At 27.8% G+C, this 26,862-nt stretch overlaps 2 protein-coding genes across 2 annotated transcripts; one reads left to right on the top strand and one right to left on the bottom strand.

Moving 5' to 3' along the window:
- Positions 1–1,696: 1,696 nt before the first annotated feature.
- On the top strand, positions 1,697–25,879 carry Prim1 (DNA primase small subunit). The gene is made up of 9 exons (XM_043049929.3): positions 1,697–1,923; positions 2,067–2,218; positions 8,051–8,225; positions 12,703–12,839; positions 13,380–13,438; positions 18,489–18,601; positions 19,199–19,296; positions 22,134–22,339; positions 25,579–25,879. The coding sequence occupies exons 1-9, from the start codon at positions 1,791–1,793 to the stop codon at positions 25,751–25,753; spliced, it is 1,248 nt and encodes a 415-aa protein (XP_042905863.2). The 5' UTR covers positions 1,697–1,790; the 3' UTR covers positions 25,754–25,879.
- Positions 3,223–6,010, bottom strand: LOC122272946 (uncharacterized). The gene is made up of 2 exons (XM_043056992.3): positions 5,913–6,010; positions 3,223–5,304 (listed from the first exon to the last, which is right to left on the bottom strand). The coding sequence occupies exon 2, from the start codon at positions 5,301–5,303 to the stop codon at positions 4,362–4,364; it is 942 nt and encodes a 313-aa protein (XP_042912926.2). The 5' UTR covers position 5,304; positions 5,913–6,010; the 3' UTR covers positions 3,223–4,361.
- Positions 25,880–26,862: the final 983 nt, after the last annotated feature.

Here is a 26,862-nt window from a genome sequence, read left to right as displayed (position 1 = left end):
TTCGAGCTGAATATGTTAAGATGTACAGTATGCCTTTTCTTAATATAAACTATAAGGATTTATTTCTTCCGACAATTGAAGAAATTTAAAGCAAATTAAATTAGAGTCAACAATCCTAGAGGTCGGTGGTTCGATCCCCAGCTGTGACGAGGGAGCATGTATTTTGCACTTTACCATTGACAGCATTGTAAATTTATATATCCCGTTGCAAGGCATCCCAAATATGTTCAATAATGTTCATGTCTGGGGAATTTGGTGGCCAGCGGCACTCTCCTGAATTTAGACACTTCCGCTGGCCACCAAATTCCCCAGACATGAACATTATTGAACATATTTGGGATGCGTTGCAACGGGATGTTCAGAAGATTTCCCACCCCCTCTTACTCCCACTGGTTTATGGACAGCCCTGCAGGATTCAGGATTCATGGTGTCAACTATCTCCAGCACTACTTCACACAATGATCGAATCCATGCCACGTCGTGTTGAAGCACTTCTGCGTGCTCGCGGGGGCCCTACACGATATTAGGCAGGTATACCAGTTTTTTTGGCTCTTCAGTGTATTTCTTATATATGTATAAGAAATAATCTGAACATATATATATATATATATATATATATATATATATATATATATATATATATATATATATATATATATATATATATATATATATATATAAAAGAAGTAAATCTTTATTTTCTCATCGTTAATTTGTTAACATTGATTTCCTTGGCATAGCAAAAAAAGTTAATCTGTGAACTTTGAAATATTTTCGAATTTATTTATTATTTTAAATAAAAACAAAATTTTATTAAAATGAACATAAAGTCTTTTCCTTACTCTATTCTATACAAATAAAACTTCGGAGAAAAAAAATTTAGTAACAAGTATTACGATAATTTAAATTTGTGAGTAATTTTCTCTTAATTTAAACAGCAACATCTCCTCGTGAGATCAAGTTCATTTTACAAATTAACTTACTAGTTTAGGTTTAAATTTTAAACTTAGTATATTGTTGACACGGTGATAAATGCTTTATAACTATTCCTTTTTTTCTTTTTTTCAAATGTTAAGTTTAAAATTTTAAGCTACGCAACGAGAGCCACTTCGAGTTTTAGACTTAGAACTCTTTGTAAGCATGTTGTTGTTGTTCATTTACGTCGCACTAGATCTGCACAATGGGCTATTGGCGACGGTCTGGGAAACATCCCTGAGGATGATCCGATGACATGCCATTACAATTTTGATCCTCTACAGAGGGGATGGCACCCTCGCTTCGGTAACCCGACGACCTGCACGCGAAGTCGAGCACTTTACTGTAGAACAGTTTAACGAGGACCAATACTGCACACCCTCGGTCCCTACGCAAGCTGATCCAAGTGGTCACCAACCCGCACACTGACCGAAGCCAGTGATGCTTGACTTCGGTGATCTGTTGGGAACCGTGTCTTAACGATCAGTCCACTGCGGGACTTTCGTAAACATGATTAATACAGGTATAAATCAGGTATAACAAGTACTATGCATAGAAGAAATACTATTCACTTCCTAGTGTAGAAAACACCACCCATAAAACTTGTAAATAGAAGTTGCCGTTATTATTTGAAATACATTTCATAAGTTTTGTAGGAAATTTCCTTCAATCAGGTTAGTAAGCAAGGCAACAACTTCTGTGCCTAGCAGAAATAGGCAGCTTAAAGCGCATTCAAAAATAATTATTTAGCGCGAAACTTCGGAATATCTTGCCCATTAAATTATATTTTTTTAATCAATTTATTAATTATCATAATGGAAGTTGATACTCCAGACGAAAATATGAATGAGTCTTTTGACGCAAACGTTTTTCCTGACTTGTTACCTACCTACTATAATCGATTGTTTCCATTTTCTCTTTACTATAAATGGCTTCGATACAATGATGGTAATTGTTCTTATATTTAATATTACATTGTGTATAATAAATATATTATTGTATAATGTTTTGTATATGTAATATTACTATGCTGTTTAATTTTGTGCATTAAATTTAAAATTCTGAGTTCTTATGTTGTTCATTTATTATAGATAAGCTGTTCATTAATCGAGAATTCTCCTTCACTCTTCGAGATGATGTGTACATTCGCTATCAATCTTTTAGGGACGAAGAGGAATTGAAAAAAGAAATCATACAAAAATGTCCTTTTAAAATCGACATTGGAGCTGTGTATTCATGTCGAGTAAGAATCCAGTTTTTAAAAAAAATACCCAGGTTTTATTAAAAAAGCCATTCTTTGGTTTTTTTTAGAAATATTTTAAATTTTTTATTCTTGAGTCTTTATTGAGATAGCAGAATCTGCTTCTAACATAAAGTTAAATATTTGTTATCTATTTATAACTTGTTTTGTTGCATTGTAATCATCTTTTGGGAGTAAGGATTTTTGTATCGTGATCTGCAGCAGAATAAGCTCCAAGTCTTGGCAACTTCTTGGTAGCAGCCCACTAAAGTTTTTAAAAGAAATTACTGAAGGGTACAACTTGTAGTTACCTCTGAGTTAGCCTCTGTATGTTTTTTTTTTTCTTTTTTAAATTTGCAAGTTTAAAATCAATTTGAAAGTTGTAGTTGACGTGACAGATCATGATATGGAAATATGCCCTTTTGAGAGATTTTACATTGTTACGATATCATTTTTATTTCTTAAAAACAAATTAATTGTTATACATAAAAATTAAATTTATTCAATAATCCTAAAGTTTTTTGTTGCATTAACACTAATTTAGTACCAAATTTTATTGGAATAAAATATAAATTAATTGATTTTGTTCAGATAATCAGTGTAACATAGTATAAATTTTGTTTTTTAAATTTCTATTTAATTTTTGGTTATTATAAAATTAGTTAAATGTTTTTTGCCTGATGGTTTAGTAGCATTGTGTAAAATTAATATTTTATTGCAATTTTAGTATTTCAAACATTTGAATATTTTGACAGATATGTGAGGAGAGTGGGGATGAATGGGACAAATTTCATTTTATGATCAATATTATTGAAAATTAGCACTTTTCAATTTTTTCACTTTATCCATACGATAATTTGAATCATCAGCTATCCATAAAGATGCACTCAATCAATCAGCTGTAGTTTTAACTTGCAAAAATATTGCTTCTTAAAAAGTATGTTTTTTGTCCCATTCATCCCAATGATGGGGATGAACGGGACAGTAAGGGGTATGAATGGGACAAGTTTATGAAATGAGGAAATACTTTATTTGACTTTGATTCAGATGATAAGTAGTAATTGTTAACTTAACAATACAAAGGATTTACAAATAAAAATATTACAAATGCAAAATATTAACAAATAAAAGTATTACAAGTAAAAATATTACAAATAAAAATATTACAAATAGAAAAGTTCAAATAGAAAAGAAGTAAAAATTTATTTAACATTGTATGAATTAAAATCAACTTGAAAACTTAGTTGAGTTATTTGTCTTTCTGATCCACCAGTGGAGATAGGTTGGGGAAGTTTGCATTCGACATCCGACAACAAAATATCTGAAATTTCATTTCCGTGAACAAATTTGTTTGCTCCTACTCGTTTTAAAAATTTTACTTCAAATTCGTCCTTAGAACTAACATTTAATACTTCAGAAATATAAAAGTGAATAGCTTTTTTACCAGCTACTCTTGTTAGCAGGTAGTCTCCGATATTAATGTCTTTCTCTAAACTGTCAAGGACAGGATCATAATCCATATTAATTTCATCATCTGTACTGTTTGAATAAACAGGATCATCTAAATCGGATTCAGAACTACTAAATTGCTGCCTTTTAAATCCCTTTCTTGGCTTTTTACTCTTTGACACTCTAAATTTCTTTACTTTTGCCATCTCTTGTTGTTCAATAACTAGCTTTTCTGGCGTATCTGTCAGCACACGGCACCTTCCTCGTTTTCTTCCTTTACGCCCTGCCTTTCTGGGAGAAGCTTTTGGGTATGGTCGAATACCTGTGAGAGGACTTTGTGAACACACAGAAATTTCTTCAGGTGGTCCAGAGAGACTTGAGCATGGTTCTGTTGGGACTTCACTGGCTATAGGCCTATCTGTCACCAAGGCTGCAAGAAAGTCGGTATTAGAGAAAATTTCTGAATTGTAGGGATATATGCCAGTTCTATTGAAAGAAGAAATTATATTCTCTTTTGAAAATCCAAATGTAAATGCTTCATTCGAAAGCTTAGCAATGTTATAAATGCTCATGGTCTTTCCTGGATGGTTTGTCATCCAGTTATTTTGCGCAATGCGATACTTCATTTTGAAGGCACTGTAAACTGCAACATCCAGTGGTTGCATTCGATGCGTACAATGTGGAGGAAAAGTTAAAATCACAACACCATTCTCTTTTGCAAAAGAAATGACTGGAATATTAACATGACTGTCATGATTATCAATAATACGGGTTTTTCTTTAGTGCATTTGGTGTATTTGACAAAATGTTCCATTGACTTCCGAAAATTTTCAGCAGTCATCCAGCCACTTGGATGAGCTAGACCTAAACTTCCTGATGGTCCATTTTCAAGCATAAAATTCTTAAAATTAACCCGAGGAAAAACATAAACAGGTGGAATTGTATTTCCAATGGCATTTATGAAATTTAACATCGTAACTAATTGCCCCCGTTCTGCTGATGTAATTTGGCCAACTTGTTTTGTTCCTTTTGTAGCTATAATTTTAGGACATTCAGTCACTGTACTTAAGCCTGTTTCATCGCAGTTATAAATATCTGCTGGTTCAAATTTATATTTTTGCAGCAGACCTTCTAATTTCTGGAAAAAAATGGACACATTGTTTTTGTTGAAGCTACATGCTCTTGCCTGACTCGTACTTTCGGGGGTGCGGATAGATAATTCTCTTTGTCTATCTAGAAATCCTGACAACCAATCTTTACCAGCAATTTCATTTTCTTGCCATGCGACAGGCGCCTTTCCCAAGAAATTGGCAAATTCAAACGCAAGTTTCCTTGTTTGAATAGTTGTTAACCCATAGCACATTTGGGAACAGGTTTTCAAATACCCACACAGTTCATTTTCTTCATTAACTGAAAATATTCTTCTATTACCAATGTCTGGGTTGGGCTCATACGATTCTGTATTAGGAATCTGTTTGGCTACTGTCACATGACGACTCAATGTTGATTTTGACATATTAAAAGCTTTTGCAACATTTCTTATCGACATTCCTTTTGTAAGCACTTCATTGACAGCTTCTTTAATTGTGGGTATCGAAGCTCTTACTCTATCTGTTTTCTTTTTCCAGTTTCGCGGCATCCTATGAAAGTTAAATGTAAAATAATTTAATTACATAGCAATACGCTGTGCTGTATATAAGTATAGATATTACAAAATAAATAAAATATTAACTTTTTACAAAAAGTAAATTATTTGAAATAGATTAAAATGCAGTATATATTAAAAAAGTATTTAGTTTGAAGCTGATGAGAAAAAAAAACTCAAAATTTCAACTAATCAACTTAACAAAAAAATAATTTCAAGATATAAATTTTTTATTATTTTGAAATATATATTTATAAAGTTTTGTAAGTGTAATATTAACAAATTTGTTAAAATAATGGAAAAGAAATACACTGAGAAATTAAGTTGAATATTGCATGATAGTGATGCAAAATTTTCAAGTTATATTAAGAAGGGGATGAATGGGACTGTCCCATTATACCCCCAGACAATTGTCCCATTCATCCCTGTACCCACTTGTTGAAATAAATTAAAAAGTAGGCCTAAAAAAAGGAAGTGAATATTCTCTATTCTGATTGATATTGACACTAGAATAAGTAGATTTTTAATATATTGTAACATTATTAGCTTCAAGTAAATATTTTTTTTAAAAAACTATATTGTAATGAAAACAAAAAATCTTACTTTTGATGTAGAAAAACACACTTTGAGGTCCTGTTCAAACAAGCATGCAAGCTTTTGATTTTGGTGTTAGTCTGTAAATTAGGCTGGGTGCTGCCATCTACTAAGTGAAGAATCAAACATTTGAAACAATATATAGGCACAAAAAATTCAATTGTCCCATTCATCCCCCGTCCCATTCATCCCCACTCTCCCCTACTGTTTAATTACAAAATGTTAAGTTACAAAACCCATTTTCAATATGTTTTTTATAAACATTTACAAATTTTTTTCATAAATTGTTACGTTATAAGGTGATATTAAGTATACCACTTTTAATTTCAAGCAAATAATAATAAATAAAATCATAGTGGTAGAGAAAAATTAACAGAAAATGTGTTGTTGAAAATTACTTTTATAATTCAACCCTTTGTCTAAAACATGCTTTATTTAAGTTCAAAGTTAACCATAAATTTTACTTGAGCTTGTAAATATTTTTAAAATATCAATATTTTTTACAAGAAAATGTTTTGTAAGAAAAGTAATAATTTTTTGTTCAGGCATTCAAACTACTTTAATGTTGTAACTATATGAAATACTGAAAAGTAGGGTGACCTGGGGTAATTCTTGATCAAAAAATGCAAACATCTATTTTGGGAAAAAACTATTCAAGATAGAATTTTAATATTTATTGAAAGTTTGAGGCTATATGAGATGAGTCCTATGTCACCTTCTTTTGTTTAAAAATCTGATTAGAATTTAAAAGATTTTAAATTTTTAGTGATCGGGAATTACCCCTGGTCTTGATCATTTCTGGGGTAATTCCTGATCACTTCTGGGGTAATTACTGATCACCAGTTTTTATTGTAAAGGGGCTGTTTAAAAATAATTATATAATGGTAATTAACAAATAAGACATCAAGATCAAGCAAATGAACCAAAAAGATATGTTTAAGCAGCTAATAAAACAATTTATTTAAAAGCAAGAAGAAAGATCAACACTTTAAATTTTCCAAAGATCTTTGCATCGTGCCATACATTTCAGGCAATCAGCCAACTCATTCTCATGTTCTGCTGAAATATGAGAGAGTTCACACATGGGTTACTTTTGCTGGATTTTTTAACTTCATTAACGGAAAGTGTAAAGTTAAGTAAGGTATGTCAACAGCTTTGGCAGCAGCTCTCACGCTGAAATTTTCATTTTCAATCATTAAAAGAAATTCACTAATTTTGCTTTCTAGAAGCTTAGTATCCTTTTTAGGCTTATAATTTCTCACCATATTTATACTAGGCTAATTTATAAACTTAAAAATTATTCTAACAATGTACACACATAAAATTAAGATAGAAGCAAGGTAAGACAAACCAGAAATGGTGCAAATCAGAATACAGTCTGGTATACAGTTAAAAACAAATTTTGTGATGGCAGATAAAATATATTTTATAGTTGTTCCACTTAATAAATATGAACTGTTATTTAAGAAAAGACAATTAGTTATTTATTAGCTAATTTATATACTATTTATAAGAAGAAATGACAATGATCAGGAATTACCCCAGTGATCAATAATTACCCCATCTGTAGGGGGCAACATTTGATATAGTTTCTTATAATCAATTATAATGTTTACAGTAGATGTGAAACAATTAAACAAAAGCTTACACTACTTTTATATCAAAGAAATAGAAAGTAACTCAAAATATTTATTATTAAGAGAAGGAGGAGGATCTTTGCAGAAATGTGCACTTTTTGGAACCCATCTTTGAAATGGAAAATACAGAAAGCAGTTTAAAAGATACTTATTTTGTTAGATTAAACAAAAAACTATTATTAAGTAAATGTAGTTATACTTTAGTGAAGTGTATAAGCATTCTTGTCCAGGTCTCAAATTAAAAAAAAAATTTTTTTTTAAAAATAAAACTTAGGTGATCATTATTTACCCCAGAAACAGAGTGATCGTGAATTACCCCTGGTCACCCTACAAAATAAAACTTTTATTTAGATATCATAAAAGTTTGCCCTAATTCTAACCTGGTTTTCTTTATTTTAGTATTTCTAAGAATGAAATGAGTTTATAGTTATAGTGACATTTATATAATGAAATGTTTATTTTAACTATATTGTACCTGAAATATTTATATTTTTTATTTATTTTTTAAAGCCAAGTGACCAACGAACTGCCTCAAATTTCCATCCAGTCGAAAAAGAGCTAGTTTTTGATATTGATATGACAGATTATGATGAAATTCGGACATGTTGTAGCGGAGCTGATATTTGTCGAAAATGTTGGGTTTTTATGACCATTGCTTTAAAGATTCTTGATCGAGCTTTAAGAGGTATGTTTCTGCAATATAATTTTGTTCGATACTCCCATACTATGGTAACAAAATTAAAAAATAATGTAACTTGCTAGTGGCCACTATTTAACAGTGCCCACTGGCCCATTTAACAGTGTAGTTTATTTTTCAAATATTGAAAGTTTTAACAATTTTTAAAAAAAACTGTTGTTAGTAATATTACTAAACATTTCTTTTGAAACATTTCTCAAAATGTGGTAAACATTATATAATTCATTTCTAAAATGAAGAAAAATGTAAAGTAACAAGCATGACGTATAAAATTCAGAATGCCGTGAAATCTTCTGACACCATATGTTATATTTAGTCAGTTGATGGTGACCATTAATTTTTCCCTGTATCCAACATCATTATAATCTTTGTTGTGTATATTTTATAAATTATTTTCTTTCATTTTAAATCTAGTTTACAAATTATGTAACTAATTTTCAAGTTAACAGGTTATGCGACTTATATCGCAGGTCAACTCATCCAACTTCACTCTATTTTGATAAATTTATGAGACTGCTTTTAATCCTTTATTCTTCATAATCTGTACTTTATAATATTGTGTTTTAATTTACACTTTGAGTTTTCAACAGATATGGATTCCTTAATACAGTCAATGCTCAATATAAAGATCAACGTATGTAGATCAAAAATAAATGTTCTTGCCCCTAGCTAAAAAAAATTGATCCATTTTGAACAGAGCCATTTTTAACAAAAGTTAATAATAATGTAACTTTTTTATATACTAGTGTATGTATAAAAGCTCCTTTTAAAATAATACTTCATTGGTTAAAAATGATATGATGGTTCGGGGCTGCCATTTTCAATAAATATAGATGATTGTGCTCCGGAAAAAATCTGGATTTTTCACTAATCACGGTCAGAATGTTTCCTGAAATCCAAAAGTCCAGAAGTTTCAAGTAATCATCGATCACATTTATGCATAAAATTTCTTGTATATATCATTTAAAAATATTAGAACTAGAATTTATACTTGGGATCTCTTTCATTTGTAAATATTTTTTCTGATAGAATAATAAACATGATAAGAGATAAAAGTAAACTTACACATAATTATTCATTTAAATTATGCTGTACAAAATTTATTTAGATTTCAAGTTTTGAAATATTAAAGATTTTACTCAAGAAATTTTCAGGATTTTTGAGTTGGGCTCACAATCACCCCTGCATAAGTCAAGATAACTGTAAAGACCACATGTTTTAATTATAAAATACATGCAAGGCAACTGGCATTTCCCAAAAAGGATGCATGTCATTTTAAACCAATGAAAATACTGTTGATAAATTTATTGTGTATTTTGAAAAGAATGTTACACAGATTATGACTGATATTAAATAACTACCCCCTAAAACTTGGATGTGAATTTTGGGGGTCATATTACTCCCTTTTCATTCAAAGAGGGTTTCTTTACATTTGTTACATAGGGGTACCAAAGAAAACGATGGTTTCAATAATTTTTCTTTAAAACTTTTCTAAATCAAGTGACTAAATTTTGGTTGCACTATTGCAGGGTTCGCCAAGTGGGCCCACTTTGAAAAAACCCGCCCGGGTTTTATTGGGTGGGCCCACCTTGAAAAAACCCACTTGGAACGATAAGTGGGTTTTTTCAAAAAAAAATTTTTTTTTTTTACTAGAACTTATTGTTTCACATTTATTTTTATATAATTTATTGTGCAGCATAAATTTGTCAAATAGAGTTGCATGATTTATATGATTAAGTTTTTAATATTAGTAAAGTAAAAGAAACTCAAATATTCATATAATTTTTATAGTAGGTGCTATTGAAAACTTCAAGTGGGTTTTTTCAAAAAAGTAATATTTTAATGATATTAAATCAAATAAAAATTTAAATAATATAGTCTGAAAAGATCAATTTTTCAACTATAGTTGCATGCTTTATATATTAATAAACAGGTAATATAATACATACAGGTAATATAATAATATAATATATTTAAAAAAATTGAAAAGAAACAATTTTTTTCTTTTTTTACCAAGTGATACATTAACAAATTTAAACAGTTTTATTTTCTAGCTTAAGAAAAAAAAAGCTAAAACTTTTTATAGGAGAATTTTTTAAAATTATTTATCTAAAAATGAAATCCTTTTCTAGGGTTAATTATTTGAAAACAAATGGGACAAGTAACTGATACTCTTTATAATTATACGTAGTTTTAATTTCACTTTCTATTAATCTTATTATAGAAACATGTAAGACCATTAAATATTTATTTCAGTTTTTTATTTAACTCAAGTCAGATGAAATTTTAGTTTTTACTGATTATAAATATTTACAGATTATAATTTTATAATGGCTAATATCCATATGTTTAATAAAAATAGTAAATAAATGTGTGTGAAAACAAAAAGATTAATAAACTTGTTCCTTTTATATTACTGCATTTATATTTTATAATTCTTGAGTTAAAAAATTATGAAACGTAATGTACTGAAAAATAAAGAAGATTCAAATATGTATTAGTGATAATGCGCCATTTAAACTTAATATAAAATACATATAACCAGGGTTCCCCAAGTGGGCCCACTTTGAAAAAACCCACTTGGTGGTTTTTTTCACAAATTGTTTTTTTTTTTTAAATTTGGTTCAAAAAGAAGTATCTCCTAATACTATCATTGGACATATCGTTGAAGTTAACAAATATTTTAGAAATGTGCTTCAAGCACATGGATGGGCAAATGAAAAAAACTGCTTGATGACCAATGATACTAGGTGGAATTCATATTGTGAGCGCGTAAAAACTTTTGCCAATAATTACCATAAATATGAAGAGATTGTTCTTGAACAATTTTATATGTCAAAAAAATTAAATAATGTTGGGCTTTACCAATAAACTATCAATTGGGAAAAACAGATATCAATTGTTTCTGAAGCTTTAAAAAAGCTTCAACCAGAAAACATTTCAATTTCAGAACCTGTTGAAATATGAATTAACTTACTATCGTGTTATGAATTAGAATCCCATAAACATTTTGTTAAAAGATCAGGCTGTTCAGCCACATCATTTATCAGCATATGCATCCTGGATCCCGAAACAAGGGGACAATTTTTAAATGATAAACAAGACCAATTAGCAGAAAGCTGTCTTTCTAAGCATCATCCAGAATTTCTGCCACGTGTTATGGCATCCAAAATTTCCGATCCTGAATACTTTCCAAAATCAATGATGCTTGACACTGTTATTGAACAGTTTTCATCAAAAAATAGTGGAAAATTATGGCAAAAAAATAAATAAATAAGTAAATAAATAAAATTCCTAGCTTCCACAAAATTTCTGTCAATTCTTTTTTCTTTGCACTCGGCACCAGCATTTTCTGTCTCTATCGAAAGACACTTTTCAACTTTCGGTTTGGTGCAGAGTAAACTTCTAAATAGATTAGGAATAGATAAAGCTACAAAACTCGTAAAAGTGTATTGCCATCTAAGAGAGAAATGTAGACACTTTGAATCTGTTGTATGATAATAATAATAAAGGAAAAAATTGACCTTTTTTTTAAGTTAACTCTTAACATCTGCTGACAATTTTTAACTATTTGGAGAAAGTTTATCACAATTAAAAAACAGTTAAAAATTAAAATATTACTTTTAAGATTTTTTAAATACTTTTAAGATTTTATTTGAATACAATTTATTTTGTTTCTTTTAATCATGTTTAAAAATATTGAAATCAAACAAACAAAAATTTATTAAGTGATACATTAAACAACAATAAACAAATTTAAAGTTTTATTATCTGATTTTAAAAAAATGAGCTATAACTTTTTATATATGCTTTTTAATAATTTTAAGATTAATTTGTTTTTTGAAACTATAAAGTTAAAATGCATATATTTATCTAAATATTTGAAAAAAGGGACAAGTAACTGATACTCTTTATAATTATACATAATTTTAATTTCACTTTCTATTAATCGTATTATAAAAACATTGAAGACCATTAAATATTTATTCCAGTTTAATTTTATTACAGGTAAAAGTCAGATGAAATTTTAGTGTTTACTTATACAATACTATTTAATAAATAAAAATATTTTCACAGTAAAATTTATGAGCACTAAATGAAAAAACCCAATTTTCCCCGGGTTTTTTCAAATAAAACCCAATTTTCCCCGGGTTTTTTCAATAAAACCCAGGCGGGTTGGGTTTTTTCAAAAATCCCCGGGTTTTTTCAAACCCTGCACTATTGTAATAAATGGTGCAGTTTTGACACTCTAATAAACTTTAAAATAACATTGCATCTATAAACAGCATAAAATGGCAAACAAAATTGCAATTGCAAATCATAAAATGGAAGGGTTGTTTTTAATGGGGGGTTATACTAAAGAACATAATATGTACTTTTTTTATTCATTGATACTGTTTTCTAGTTAAATACTGTTGTAATGTCAATTAAGATTCAATGTTATACATTTGTTTTATTTTTATAGAGGACTTTGGTTTTGATCATCTTTTATGGGTTTATTCTGGAAGAAGAGGTATTCATTGTTGGGTGTGTGATAAACAAGCTAGAGAACTAAGCCCAACTGCGCGGACAGCCATTGTTGAATATCTTAGTGTTGTGAGGGTATGAAAATAAATTGACTTTTAAGTTCATTCCCCATTCTCTTTTTGATATCTAAACATTAAATAAAAGTAATTTTGCAACATTTTTATTTTTTTACTATTATTATTTCAGTTCTTTGTATTTTTTTTATATTTTTGAATATTTGTGTTTGTGATAAATTTGCTGGATCTCTAATTAATCTAATACAGTATGACTAGTTTGTTGCAATTTATCTATGTATTCAGATTAATTTATTGTATTAATGTTTTCAGAATAGTATATACATTTTTAACAAAATATTACTTCATTTATATTTATGAAATATGACAGAGAACAGGCCACAAGCATATTTCTCTCTTTTTTTTTTTTTAAGTATTATGATGATTTTGCTCGAAAAAATTGTTTTTAGAGATACATTAATCAAGATATTTTAATTTCGATAAAGGGACTCGATAATAAAAATAAATTTTAATGTACTTTTTTAAATACAAGGAAACGATTGCATAAAGACAGTAATTAGGTTTATTAAACAGTTATGCTTTATTCTGTCATTTCTTTTAGGGTGGTGAATATAAATCAAAAAAAGTTCATTTACCTGAAATGTTACATCCAAGCATCGGGTAAGACAAATGTTTATACTTTTCTTCATGAGTTATAAATTCTTACTTACTTTGAAGTTCATTAGTCGTCATTATACAAACACATTTTATTATCAATATGGAGACATTTGTTTTAGTTTTATGGAAGAAATATTGCAGTAGTGGTGATTATCTGTTGAACATTGTGTTTTAGTGAAGAGGCATTATTGCACATATACATCAAACGTTGTATGATTGCCATATTAAGATCATATATGGCCTTATTAAGATCACAAAATAATAAGTAACATCTTCTTTAATTCGAGACTAAGAGATACGTTTTAACAAGATGATTTTTTTTGTTGTAATTCTTAACGGTTGCACTGAGATAACTTTAATAATGTTGATCATTATTTTAGTCTGAATTTATTTTACTAACTTATTCTTTTTAGTATTTTAATCTTTTCTTTTTTTTTAGTATTTAATATTTTAGTCTTTTTACTTAGTAGCGTAAATCGATCTTAAATTATCTCTTCTTTCCCTTATGTTGTATTCTAAGTTTAAATATCAGGGATGAGATTTTTCTGCTTTTTAGCTGATTTCCGCTTTTTTCACTTTTATCTCTTGAATTTCAGATTTTTTTAAAATTTCACTTTTTTTTATAAGTATTCCGCTTTTTCAGAAAACTTACCCATTTTCAAAGAGAAACACAAAATTCAAACTACATAGCTACCAATCCTTTCTCATTTTTACTTATTTTAGCTATTTTCTCCCCTTTTACTCGCAGCAGATAAGATTTTCCGAATTTTTTACCCGCCCTCCAGATAGATCCGATTTTTGTAGTTCAAACGACGCTGTTTCTGACAAGCCATTTAGAGGTCCCAAGCCTGGAGTCTGCCAATATCTCGATTCTTATTCACACGATTTTAATATCAAACATAGCTTTTCATATTTGCGTGTTGAGATTCTTATTCACGCGATTTGAATATTGTACGTCGTGCTTCGTATTTACGCCTTTTTAAAAATCTATGAAGCGATTCGTATTCCCGCAAGTTTAAAATTCAATGTCTTGATTTGCTCATGCTGTTTATAATATCAAACATTGATTTTCATTTATACGTGATTTTAAAATATGGCATTGGGATTCGCATTCACGCATTCTAAAAATTATGCATCATAATTCATATTTATGCAATCTAAAAATTACGCATCATGATTCGTATTTACGCGATCTAAAAATTATGAATCGGGATTTGTATTTACGCGTTTTAAAAATTCTATATCCCAGTTTGTATTTTCTCATTTTCAAAATCGTATATCTAGTTTCATATTCATGTGATTTCAAAATCCATAATTGTTATTCATATTCACACAATTTTAAGATCAACTCTCGCGATTCTTGTAAGAAGTAAGTTTTTTTTAAAAAATTAGTTACTATAAAAGTGACTGTTTTTCTAACGACGATTATTAGTATGTATATGTAAGTGTTACAACATCAGAGAAACTGGAAGGGAATATATTCAAAACTTACATTCTGTGCTAGCAAAGAAGAAAAAATAGGATTTGTCACAAAATGTTTGAAAATGGACTAACGACTAAATATAGCAAACATAAAAGATATAGGAAACAAAAGCAATAACTTAAAAAGGGATTCAATTTAAATTTTTTTTGTTGGAAAAAGAGTTAATAGTTAAAAGAGTTAACTCATCATCAAATTTTTATTTGTAATTGCTGTTATTTATGCTATAAAATGCAAAATTCTTATCAAATAAAAAACAATTATCTAAACAGTTGCTGATTGTCATGTAATTTTTCAAACTAAAATACCAATTTTTGTATGTTAAGGAGTTACTATATATTTTTACTTCACTGTTATTGATATGTTTCAAAGGGCTGTAGTTAGATTAGACTATAACATGAACATAATGATTTGGTTCATTGTTAAAGTTTTTTTTTTCCCAATATAATTTAAAAAGTAATATTACTGATATATTTGCTATAAATCACATAACAGTATTTATTAAAAGAAATGAAATATTAATGTATATTCTCAGTGGTTTTAATTTGCTAAACCAAGTAGTTTTTCAAGTAATATGTGAACTGAGGAAAAATATAATTTCCAGCTTTATTTTTTCAATTGGTAATTTTTATTTTCACTAAATGTTAAGTATCAATGTAGTCGTTTTTATAATAATAGATTAGTAAGCAATTGTATGTCAACACATTATTTATTACCTTAAACTGTCTGGAATTTATTATTAAAGGGCTGCGCTTGCGTACAATTTACTATCGTGGAAATTCAGCTTTTTTGCCTTTTGGCTAATCTCATCCCTGAAATATATACGATCGTGATGTTAAAATTAAATAATAGATTCAACAAATGCAACATTCTAAATAAATATTTATTTTTAATATTGCATTATTTATTTCATATTTAATATATATATACATAGGTGAGAGTGGGATGGAACTGGGTAGTGGAATAGAACTGGAAACCTTGATTTTTGCAAATTTAGTTCCATTTTCTTGTGGAGTAACTGTGAGTTACACTTAATTAGTCAATAAGGATCTACCATAAATGCATGTTGTTGATGGCCTGTGTACATAAGTTAATTTTACTATATCAACTCTCTAATGCTCTCAGGTTTTCAAGCTACCCTTATTTTTTGGTCATTACAGTCGTGCAAATTACTTTTTTTCTAGCATTTTAAACGTATACTAAAAATTTATTACCTAACAAACAATAAATATTTAACTCAATAAATAGAACTGTACTGTGTCGTTTGGATAACCTCTGCTTACACGGTAAAACCTGGTACTACTCTGCCTGATCCCACCCCTTGATGTGCGTCTATTCTAGGACCACGTAAGCTGCAGTGCAACGGTAGAAGAATGTAACTGCATCCAAGGCTGAACAAAAGTTTCATGCGCCTAATGACAAAATTTATTGGGCCCCTTTCCAAAGCACAAAAAGCCTTATTTTCATATTTTATTGAATGTTTGAAGACTGAGTTTTTAAATAGATAAAAACAAATTTTCAGCCATTTTCTTTTGAAGAAAATATTAATCAGCAATTTCGGTTGGGCCCGCAAGACGATTGTCCTTCTTTTCCCCCCTACCCCTTAAGTGTCTGAACTGTATCACGTGTAAATAACATGCATAATTTTATTAAATTGCTATATAAAATAGAAATGCCTGTTACTTTTCACTGAAATTCTAGTATTTCTTTAATTTTAACGTGTGTACCCTTTTTTACCGCACCAGTGTGGTAAAACTGGGTGGTTAAGACTTTTTCTAGAAAAAATCCTTTATAAAAATTTTAAAAAAAAACTAATATATCTATGACTTATCAAAAAATATATATTGTACATAACTGGACAATAAATATCTTGGTTAAATCAATCTCCCAAAGCCTTTTAAATGTTAGCTGCTTGGTATTACTCCACCTTCCACTATCTATACATAAATATATATACTGCACATATGTTAGTAATTAGTAAAATTTTAAAAAAATTATTTTTATGAAGAAAAAAATTTTATAAATAAATTACTTCAATTGCTACTAGCATTTAGGCAATTTCTTTAACAGATTAGTAACAAAATTATACCATTGAAAATGCTAGAAAAAGTGGATCCAATTACCTTTGAAATCTCATTCTCTTTGACAGAGTTTTTAATACACATTTTTAGTTCAGTTTGTGCAAAATAAAGTTGCTAGTAAATTAGCGTAAAAGTACTTAAAATTATGCTCTTTTTTTTTTTCAGTTAAGAATATTATACTAAAATGCAGTTCTGTTAATATGTGTGTCAGTTTGAACATAATGTTAATGATGTTTTAACACAATGTTTAACATAGTTTTTAACATTAGAACAACAGATGGAAGACAATTTGGCCCCTCTCGTTTTTTTTTTCTTTTTTACTCTGTAATTTAGAGAAGTAACTTTCTGAAAGTGTTGAGTATTTCTGACTTTTCTTAATTTGATCCAATTTAAGTGGTTATTTAATAATCATATGTTAGCCTTATAGAAATGTATACAGTGGCCCCCATCCCCCCCAAGCTCTTGGGTGCATTCATCCCCCCCCAAAAAAAATTTGCTGACTTCCCCCTTCCATGTTAGCTTGTTCGAAATAGTGCTACGTTGCTTCTTTTATTTATGTACTTAAAAAAAAATTCTCTCGTCTAAATTCCCCCCCCCCCAAAAAAAAACTATTCGTTTTATTTAGTGTACAAATTCCCCCCAAGCTTTAAGTGGGCGCATCATGTGCCCATAAATCTGGTCGGTTAAAAGTATTTTAACATATGTATAATTATTATTTATTGAGAAAAGGAGACTCAAAAATCTTAGAAACTAATATGCTATAAATATAATTGAAAAGTCAGTTTTCTGTTTAATCAAATATTTTTGTATAATTCAAATTGAATAAAATACCATAGAATTTTGATGATCAAGTCTATAATTGGTTTTTATTAGATTAAATATGATTCTATTTTGAGATTTTGGACGTGTAATTAATCTACATACAAACAATGTGAAGAAGGCCAAATTGGCACCTTCCAGGGGTGATTGCATTCCGGATTTTTCACTAACCGCAATCCGAAAGTTTCTGGAATTCTAAAGTTCAGGAGTTTCAAAAAATCATCGATCACATTTATATATAAAAATTCTTGTATATTTTATTTAAAAATATTAGAACTAGAATTTATACTTGGCATCTCTTTCATTTGTAAATATTTTTTCTGGTAGAATAATAAATGTGATTAGAGATAAAAGTAAACTTACACATAATTATTCATTTAAATTATGCTGCATATAATTCTTTCAGAATATCATGTTTTGAACAATGATTTAAATTTATAAAGATATACATTTTTTGAATGATTTTACTCAAGAAATTTTCAGGATTTTTTAGTTGGGCCCACAATCACCCCTGACCTTCAATCCTTCTTATGTTCAGCCTCCTAGTTTTAACTTAGTAGAAAAGTTATAAAATTTGAAACTCTATTCATTTTATTATTAAAGTTACTACTTTCAATTCTCATACGATTGTTATGAATTTTCTATTATTAATTCAAGTGTCTTCTTATTTTAGTGAAGCTGACACAATCATTAAAGAGTATTTTGAAGATCTTATAATAAATAAACAAGATTTCTTTGAGAGTTCTGAAAACTGTGAGAAAGTCATTTCCATGTGTTTAGATCAAAATATCCTTTTAATATATGTACTTAAATTGTAGTTAAATATTTTAGTTTATTGAAACTAGGCATTTTTCATTTAAATTTTTTTCCTTATAATTTCAGACTACAAAAAATGCAAACTTTTTAATATCGGAGTAAAAATATTCTTTATTTCTTGTGTTATTTAAAGTAATTTTTTTCCGTGCAAGATACTAATTTTGGATTCTTACTCTAAACTTATTTGTTCAAGAATATCTTTTTCCATTTTTCATGCAAATTTTATGTTTCTTTAATGATTATTCAAATTTACTTTTTATACTTAAAATGTGTAGTTAAATTATTTGGGTTTCTACTGAATTGAAAATTTAAACTTTTATTTGTCAGCTAAATCTAATGAGCCATTTTATTTTGTAAGGTTTCAATTGCACTACATCAAGTTATAAATATCTCATTTTTTGATTATCCTGTCATTTTACTTAATGTGAAATATCTGGTAAAGACATGATGGAAAAGTGGCTTAAGATGTAAGTGGTAGTGCTAATAAGTAAGGATTTAATTGCACTACTTCAAGTTATAATTGTCTTACTTTTTGTTAATCATGTCATTTTACTTAATGTTAAATAACTGGTAAAGACATACTGAAAAGTGGCTTAATTAATGAAAGTGGTAGTGCTAAAAAGTGGAAAGTCATTAAGGAAGTTGAAGAAACAGTAATGCATCAAGTGAGTATTTTTTAATCATTTTTTGTGTACAGTTAAATAAATAAAATAGACTAAAATGATTTAAATAAAAAATTTTGAACTCTTTATTTTTAACTGTTATGATTAGAACTGTCCTAATTTACTTATTTATTTAACAATATTCTGTTGCCCTTTCAAGTCCATATCCACTGACTAAATAGCAGAATTGCTGCAGTTCTAGTATAAACATAGTATCTAATTGTAAAGCGAGTATTCACTTCAAGATGAAACTACTTACAGTGCAAAACTGCAGATTTATCTTCTCTATCTCGAAAACATTACAAGATAAGTGGGAACTCTGAACTATAAAGTTGTAGTACATCATTAATTTAGTAAAAAAATTCTCTTTGTGAACAATAATGCTGAGGCCATTCTTAAAATGCACATTTGACAAAGCTATGTATTTCTATGATTTGGTATTTCCTTTAAGCTATACTAATTTGTTTGACATAAAGGAAGTATAAGAATAAGTATATTTTTAATAAGTCTATCAGTAAAAAGATTAGCAAAAGTGATTTAAATTTACTTATCAAGGGTTATTAAAATGACAGCTTTTCTACATAACAAAAATATTTTTTCTCATATATCATGCAATGGAAATCAAGAGTATTACTATAAAGATTTTGTAAAAATTATTGAAAAATAACAAATATTGAAATTCAATAGTTGCAAATCTGGCATAATTTTTTCTTTTAATTTTTTGCTTATTTTCTAGTTCTGAAAATACAAGAACATGTAAATATCTCCTAAATGAAACCAAATCAAATTTTTTAATAATATTTTGCATTGTGTACACTTTTTTAAAAAATGGCTTGTTTTGAATTATTAACGTATTAACTGGTGATGCTCCTTATTTCAACAACTGATTCGCTACCTGAATTGTACAAAATATCTTCCTGTCAAACACAGAATCTTTATTGAACACACTAAAAAGAAAAAAACATACATAGTTAAGGAAACGACTCATACTCCTACATGAGTTCCGGGTCGGCAGTTAAAGTATTAAATGGCCTAGTAAAGAGATTACTCTTTTTTCATTAAGACTTGTCTTGCCAGGGAACATTTATCTGTGTGAGACTATTGTAACTTCTGTAGCTTGCTCCATTAATGTGTTATTTGCTTTTTCAGTCAGAGCTATTTTACATAGAAAAATAAGGGAAAATACCTTAAGGATTGAGAATCCTTTTATACATATATCATTTTTTGTCTTTATTTATATCAGTTAATAATTATTAAGAAACTTTATATATTTATAAAATTTGTTGACTCATTTAAAAAATAATAGTCAACTTAAATTATACTAAATATTTTTTTCTGAAATTGAAAACTCAACTTTATTCAATACACAAAACATGTTTGATCCACTAAAAAATTGGCTGAAATTGAAACCAAAGAAATTCCTCCAAGTTGGCATATTTATCCATCGTAACTATAATGTAAATGACTGAATGTTAAATGCGATGAAGGTGAGTCTAGAAAGTGGTTAAATTTTAATTTATATTATTTAATTATCAATATTCAATATCTGAATAATAAGGAATTCGTAACTATTACTATGTATTAGCATAACCATTCATGTATATTTTAAACTACATTCTTTTTAATGTTCATTTTTAATAATAAACTGGGAAAAAATTATTTAGAAAATTTTGCTATTTTATATCTTTTTTGACTGATTTTTCTTTTGATTGGTCACCCTGTTCAACATTTATAAATTCAAGTTCCACCACAGCTATAAGATTTGAATTTTTAGTTTTGTTGAGTAGACAGATTTAAAGAAATTTTTATTTGATTTTCTTTTAAAAGCTGCTTATATAAAGCTTTTTAAAGTTTTCAGAACTTTGCACCAAGGCTTTTTCTTACGTAACAAAAAACAAATGTCAAGTTTTTAAATTGTTCTTCGAAATTATGATTTATCAACTTTATTTAGACTTTCTACAGGGTATCTGCGCACCTGGAAAGTCATGAAAAATCATGGAAAGTTATGAATTTTGGTAATGAACAAAATTTGTCATGATTTTATCTATTTTTTTTAAAAAAAAGTCATGGAAAGTCATGAATTTAGGTCGCCAAAATATCTAATTAAACTGGAATTTACCCCTCCCCCAATTTCTTGGTGTTCCGAATATCTGAATTTGTAACAAACTCCCCACTCACAGTCATATTTTATGAAAATATAAAATGTTTTTATCATGTTCTTTCGAAAAATGAAAAAAAAACTCACAAAAAAGCGTCATTTCTAGAGCGAATTATCTTTTAAACTTCTGTGATTTCAGAATTTTTATTATTTATTTTTTTATTTTATCTTTTAAAATTCTAGTTGAAGCAAACCAGTGATTAATGAATTATTTTTATTCCGAAATGAGAACAGAAAAATTGGGAGTATTTCTTTCCTTTCCAGTGAACAGGAAAAAGTATCTTTAGAATATAATTCTGTGGAAAAACAATTACTTCTGAGCTATTTTGTTGCTTCAGATCTTTATTTTCTCTGTTTTTTAAATTAAAAATCTATAAATATGAAGATGCAGAGTATAACAGTTTCGGTTACACCTATAATTTCAATCAATGTTATTATTATGCTTTTTTAAATTTACTATTGTGTTTATGTCAGAGAAAATAGTAACTTCGTAAAGTCATGAAAAATTCTTGGAATTAGTCATGAATTTGAAAATCTAAAATGTAGCAGATACCCTGTTTCTATGATATTTTATTTTTTGGATTGTGTATCTTCAAATTATTTTCTATAAAACTACCCTTTTATGCTCTATTTTTAAAACTTTTCTGCAAAAGAAAGTACTGTACTTTTTATTTTAATATAGAAAGGCTCCAAGAATCGTTCTAAACATTTCATTACTGAAGTAATGTTCCAGTTATGCTATCCCAGGTTGGATATCAATGTAACAAAAGGTTTAAACCATTTGTTAAAAGCTCCATTTTGTGTTCATCCTAAAACAGGCCGTGTATGTGTTCCCATTGATCCAAATGAAATTGATTCTTTTGATCCTTTTGATGTACCAACCATATCGTAAGTATTTTAAATTTTCTTTTACTATATTTTGAAACATAATTGTCATGAAGGAACCTATTTCTTCTAGGACACTAGTACAAACTAGAGTAAAGCAGGAAAAAAGCTGGACAAAATGGAAAAACCACCATTTTGTTCAGTTTCTTTCTGGTATTGCGTTTGGTGATCGTTTTTAGTAAAAGGGAACAAAAAAAATTGCTTAAATATAAGCATTATCAGAACTAAATTTAAAGAAATTAAATTTAATATAGTACCAGAAAGCTATAAATTTTTACAATCTGATCTTTCAAAAAAATTACTCTTTTTCTTTATTTTAGTTTTACACAAAAATATTAAATTAAAAAATAGAATTTAAGTGTCAGTTTAAACAGAAATTCCAACTACTACGAATTTTTTGTAAACTATACACACCTGATTCATAAGGATTTAATATGGTAATTCACATAGTTTTCTGATATTTTTGGCCACTTCGACGTCTTTCATTCTGTCATTTTTAATATGCAATGTTCTTACTCTATTTTGTCGCGAATTCTCATCTTTTCTGATGGTTTTTTGGCAGTTATTACAATTATTTATTGTGTTACCTGTCATTTCTACTTAGTTTATAAAATTTTGACTTTTTTAATAACATTATTATGATACACATCCTTCTCATTTCATTTGACAACATTTCAAAATACAAAACAAAATGTGACTTACTAATTTTTATTCCTAATTAGTTCATAGTGTCTTAAATTAGCAGAAATACATTTTGTTGTTAAACTACTCAAAAAGCTTGAGGAAACAAATAAAATTTTTAATGTTTGCTACTTAAAACTCCAACCAGAGATCAGAATCTCTGGTTTAAGTATTCACACTTAAAAGCATTTGATTATAAAATTTAATATGGTATTTGTAATTGTCAACTCAATAAGTAATTTGTACTAAAGTACAGTTCGTCAAATAGAAAAAAAACCAGAGCATCCTGACTAACTTTTTAACATATCTTAATGTTCTAGGACTCATTCTTAATGGTTCAAGGGGGTGACTTCAAATATATTAATTAATTAGTGCAGACAATATCTTGAGTTACAAAATTAAACACAGAAACATACTTTCTCTGACTAAACATACTTTATTTCACTGGATTGGGGTTTTGCACCCCCAAAACATGAGGGGTGGGTGCAATTTGGGAAATATTGCCAGCTTAGTTTTGTCAGCAGAGCGATCCAAAGTTTGGATCCCTTAATCACGGCTGCCAACTTTCTACGCTTTTTTAAAAAAAAAATTTCTAGTGATAATAAGTTATTGTTTTAATGTATTATTTTATTCATTTAAACTTATTTTCCACAGCACTACTCATTAATGATTTAAAAGTTCGTATGCAATGCCACTTCATTCTAGCTCTTTCGTTTTGAGGCTTTTAAAATATTGGCAAAATTTCGGAAATATCTGAAAGCTTTGGTTTTTAAATGTCAACCACTCTTTAAAAAATTTTACAAAAAGCCAGTAGTTAGCAACCCTGCTTAATGTTATTTTTACTTTTTCTGTATTATCTGCCATATCTTGAAATCTTCTTAAGCGAATTGAAAAGGTTTTGCACACAATTTTAAAATTTGTTTATCTGAAGATAATTCCATGCAAAAAATAAAATTTAGTGAATATTTTTTATTATTTAATTTAATAATAGTAAAAAAAAAAAATTTGAATTGTAAGGTATGCAACTTTTCACATCATTTTAAAGTATCTAAATTAACATACAAAATAAGTGCAAAATCGGTTTAATAGTTTCTGAGAAGTCGATTTTAAAAAAGATGGATTATAAAAAATTTAATTTCTCATGAGCTCAATTTCGCTCAAGTTTTGCATTTTGTCATGTAAAACTAAATATTTTAAAAGGACATAAAATATTGTATACCGTACAATTCAAAATTTTTCAACTATTATTAAATAAAATAATAAATATTTACTAAAAAAATTTTTTGCATGGCATCTTTGGACAAAGGAATTTTATAATTGTGGGCAAAAAATTTTCATTTTGCTTTAACAGTTCTCAATATAGCAAAATACGCAAAAAGTTAAACTAAGAGGTCACACAGATCAGAGAGGTATAAGAAAAAACAATTATTTGCTTCCTTCAAGTAAACTTCTTCAAACTATTCGTTAAAGCAAAGCATGAGACTAGTCAACTATCTCATTAACAAAAACCAACTTAGCGATCAATGCAGTTTTGCATTGCTATGCATAAATTCCATCACAATGATATTGCACATTTCATTTATTTACATGAAAATTCTTGTGTGTTCAACAATTAAATCGTGAAATTGCAGAATTCAATACTTATGTAATGTAATTGACTGATGCAATTCTTATGTAATGTGATGAAATGCATATCCAAAATCGAAAACACTAAAAGACCGATGAAATCTACTAATTTTTTTACAGATAACTTCCTCAATTATGCTCTAATTTGATTGAAATTTTCATATACCGCCCAAAAAAACACACAAAAACAGGTTTCAGTGTAATACTACATGCATAAGAAAATAAGTCTTTGATAGTTAATTATTCTGATTAAAAATAATTATTGAGTGTTAAATAATATTTTTCAATTATAATATATCTAATTGTAACATCTTATTGAAATCATTATTCAGTAACAAGTATTATCAGTTGTTTTTTGTTCTGTGTGACATGCATACTAGGTACTTGCTAACCCTTTCATATAAGCTATTACTTTTTTTTGGGGGGTGATTTTTACATTGTTTCTATGTTATTTTTGTACACCATGTTCTTTTCTAAAACTAAGTCTTTAAACAAGTATTAAGAGCAGTTTTTTATTCTATAAAACACACACTTATAGTACAGAAACATCTGCCTGTCATTCAAACTTGTTGTGCCTATTACATTATTTCTTTGTTGTCTTTCTCATTTACATTAACTAGATTATTGTTAGTAAAATCTTGTATTCACTGCAGAGTGAAAAAAAAAACTTAACATATCCTTGGTGTTAAGTATACAAACAATTTAAAAAATACCAATTTTAAATTTTGTGCACAAGTTAGAAACTTAAAAAAAAAAAAAATTTAAAAATTTAATTCTTTTAATTTTTCATTTTAATGTTTTTCATTTTCCTAAATATTTTTTAAATTACGTAATGTTACATTTTAAAATGGTTTAATTATTAATAACTAAATTTTTTTTAAAATCTCAAAGTTTTATTATTTGCACCTTTTTAAATATATTTAATTATTTTGTAGACGCCTTTGCAAAGAAATTGATGAATATAATTCAACTCTTAAAGCAGATGACATGAATGATGAAGCAAATATTCCAAACAAAATTCCAGACTACAATAAAACAAGCCTTAAAAAAAGCATTGAGATTTTCAAAACTTTTGTTGAAAATTTAAATTCTGCCAATACTGATCCTTGATACTGAATAACCGTACAATATGTATCAACCTTTCTAATATTTTGTAAATAAACAGACTTAACAAATTTTATGAATTATTAAAAAGCAAATTAATATTTTTATGCAATAAAATGAATTTGTAACTTATACATGCTTGAATTTTGATGATTTCTTTTTTAAATTGAGCCTCTATTTGATTTAATGAAGAAATGTTTGCAAATTTAAAATTTTCATTTAATTTGAATTGTTTATTTTCTTTACATTTATCGTCTTAAATGCTTAAATGATAAATACATTTTTATATGATTTAATGAAATTGTATTTGTATATTTTATGTTTACATTTAAATTTTTAACTGTTACTTTTGTCTTTGAATAGCTTCTCTTTAGTTGCTTTAAAGAATTTTATTTAAATTTTATGTTTTGTAAAAATTTCCAGGCTTTATCTAACTAATTGGACTCTCAAAAATAAAATTTTAATCCTAAAACCACAATATACAAACAAATCATTCCAACATACATATTATAAACATTGTCGTGTTAGAGTAAACTATTTTAAAAAAATTCTTATTTTTATTTACTGTTACTACCTAGTGTTGTTTCTCCACTTTGCAATTTATTTATTTATTTTTTTAATAAATTTATCTTTTATAATTTTTATGGACAACTAGTATAGTTTTTCTTCTCTTTAACATTATTGTATATTTTTTATAAACATCAATTGCAATAATTTCTATTTTTACTAAAACTTGGCAGTTTTACCAGGAAATAAACATCAATAAAATTATTTATCCAGACATAACATTAGAAATTGAAATTTTTTTGCGCTACAGTATCTGGAATTATCAGATTATCAAACTTTCTGCATAGTCTACTTTTTTTACTGTATACAGAATGACTTAAGGAAATATAATGAAAGTATGTTTACAAATCGTTTTCAGAAGAATGTTTTATAAGAAAGTTTTTTAGTGAAAAACAATTTCTGTATTAATAAGATATTTTTGTGTATTGTACATATATCTAGTAGAAATTCTGCAAACTAACATACTTTATACTTGAAGCAACAATAAAATACATAAGTAAAATTCTCCATATTGCCCCAAACTCTACAAATATATAATGGACTTTGGA

Source organism: Parasteatoda tepidariorum, chromosome 5 (assembly GCF_982258835.1).
Source record: "Parasteatoda tepidariorum strain Cologne lab strain chromosome 5, Ptep-v5.0, whole genome shotgun sequence".
Taxonomy (NCBI): domain Eukaryota; kingdom Metazoa; phylum Arthropoda; class Arachnida; order Araneae; family Theridiidae; genus Parasteatoda; species Parasteatoda tepidariorum.
The sequence above is the reverse complement of the archived record's forward strand: the minus strand, read 5'-3'. Positions and strand labels throughout refer to the sequence as shown.

Excerpts from the sequence above, each read along its gene's own strand:
- Prim1 (XM_043049929.3), top strand. The coding sequence starts at position 1,791 with ATGGAAGTTGATACTCCAGACGAAAATATGAATGAGTCTTTTGACGCA. Across the intron at positions 8,226-12,702 it reads TCTTGATCGAGCTTTAAGAG|AGGACTTTGGTTTTGATCAT; the intron begins GTATGTTTCTGC and ends TTATTTTTATAG. Across the intron at positions 12,840-13,379 it reads AATATCTTAGTGTTGTGAGG|GGTGGTGAATATAAATCAAA; the intron begins GTATGAAAATAA and ends CATTTCTTTTAG.
- LOC122272946 (XM_043056992.3), bottom strand. The coding sequence starts at position 5,303 with ATGCCGCGAAACTGGAAAAAGAAAACAGATAGAGTAAGAGCTTCGATA.